Source organism: Chaetura pelagica, unplaced genomic scaffold (assembly GCF_000747805.2).
Source record: "Chaetura pelagica isolate M959 unplaced genomic scaffold, ChaPel_1.0 scaffold479, whole genome shotgun sequence".
NCBI lineage: Eukaryota > Metazoa > Chordata > Aves > Apodiformes > Apodidae > Chaetura > Chaetura pelagica.
Window position 1 is genome coordinate 3,896 of NW_009954537.1, and position 765 is coordinate 4,660.

General features: G+C 60.5%; 1 protein-coding gene across 1 annotated transcript in view; it reads right to left on the reverse strand.

Moving 5' to 3' along the window:
* Nucleotides 1-759, reverse strand: part of CDKN1B (cyclin-dependent kinase inhibitor 1B (p27, Kip1)) — a 3,052-nt gene extending 2,293 nt beyond the window's left edge. Inside the window, exon 1 of the mRNA XM_010004766.1 lies at nucleotides 231-759. Coding sequence (XP_010003068.1) covers nucleotides 231-705 — 475 coding nt within the window. The 5' untranslated portion in view covers nucleotides 706-759. The remainder of the gene's footprint in view (nucleotides 1-230) is intronic.
* Nucleotides 760-765: the final 6 nt, after the last annotated feature.

Below are 765 nucleotides of genomic sequence, written 5' to 3' on the forward strand. Positions count from 1 at the left end.
TTTCGCCTTGTAAACCATCTACCGGCTCCCGTCCGAGGCGGGACCCCCCTGGGACCACCACACAGCACCCTCGAGGCAAAAGGAGGCGGGGGAAGGGGTACCCCGAGCCGGAGCGCAGCCCACGGGGGTCAGGCCACGCGTGGCACGGGCGGAGGGCCCGGGAGCCCCGTCGCTGGCACCGGCCCGGCCGGCGGAGGAGGAAAGCGCTGCCGCTGGAAAGGGTACGTTACCATCGGTGGCAGGTCTTTTCCTCTGCCCAGTGCACTGCTCTGCAAAGTCCGTCTGGTTTTCGGAAACATCAGTCTTTTGATCTACACAGTGAGTGTCCTCTGTGATTCCCTGAGAACCGACAAAAACCACGGTTTGGCAATTCCCGTTTACATCCAGGCTCTGGCGGCCGGCGGACTTGCAGACAGTTTTCAGTAGCCTGGGGGGTCTGAAGTAGAAGTCGGGCGAGCTCCCCTTCTCCACGGCTTGCCACTCGTACCTGCCTTCCAGCGGCTTGTGATTCTGGAAATCAAAATTCCACTTCCTCTGGCATGCCTCCTCCATCTCCTGGCGGTGCTTCTTCAAGTCCCTGTTTAATTCTTCGTGGTTCACCGGCCCGAAGAGGTTCCTGCAAGCTGACGGCTTGGGGTACTCCGACTGTCGGGCTTCCATGCGCTCCAGGGTAGGGCTCCCATTAGAAATACGGACGTTTGACATCTCCCCTCCACCCTCTTTTTCCTCCTGGCTGCGGTTGTTTTTGCTCGCTCCTCTCCCCCC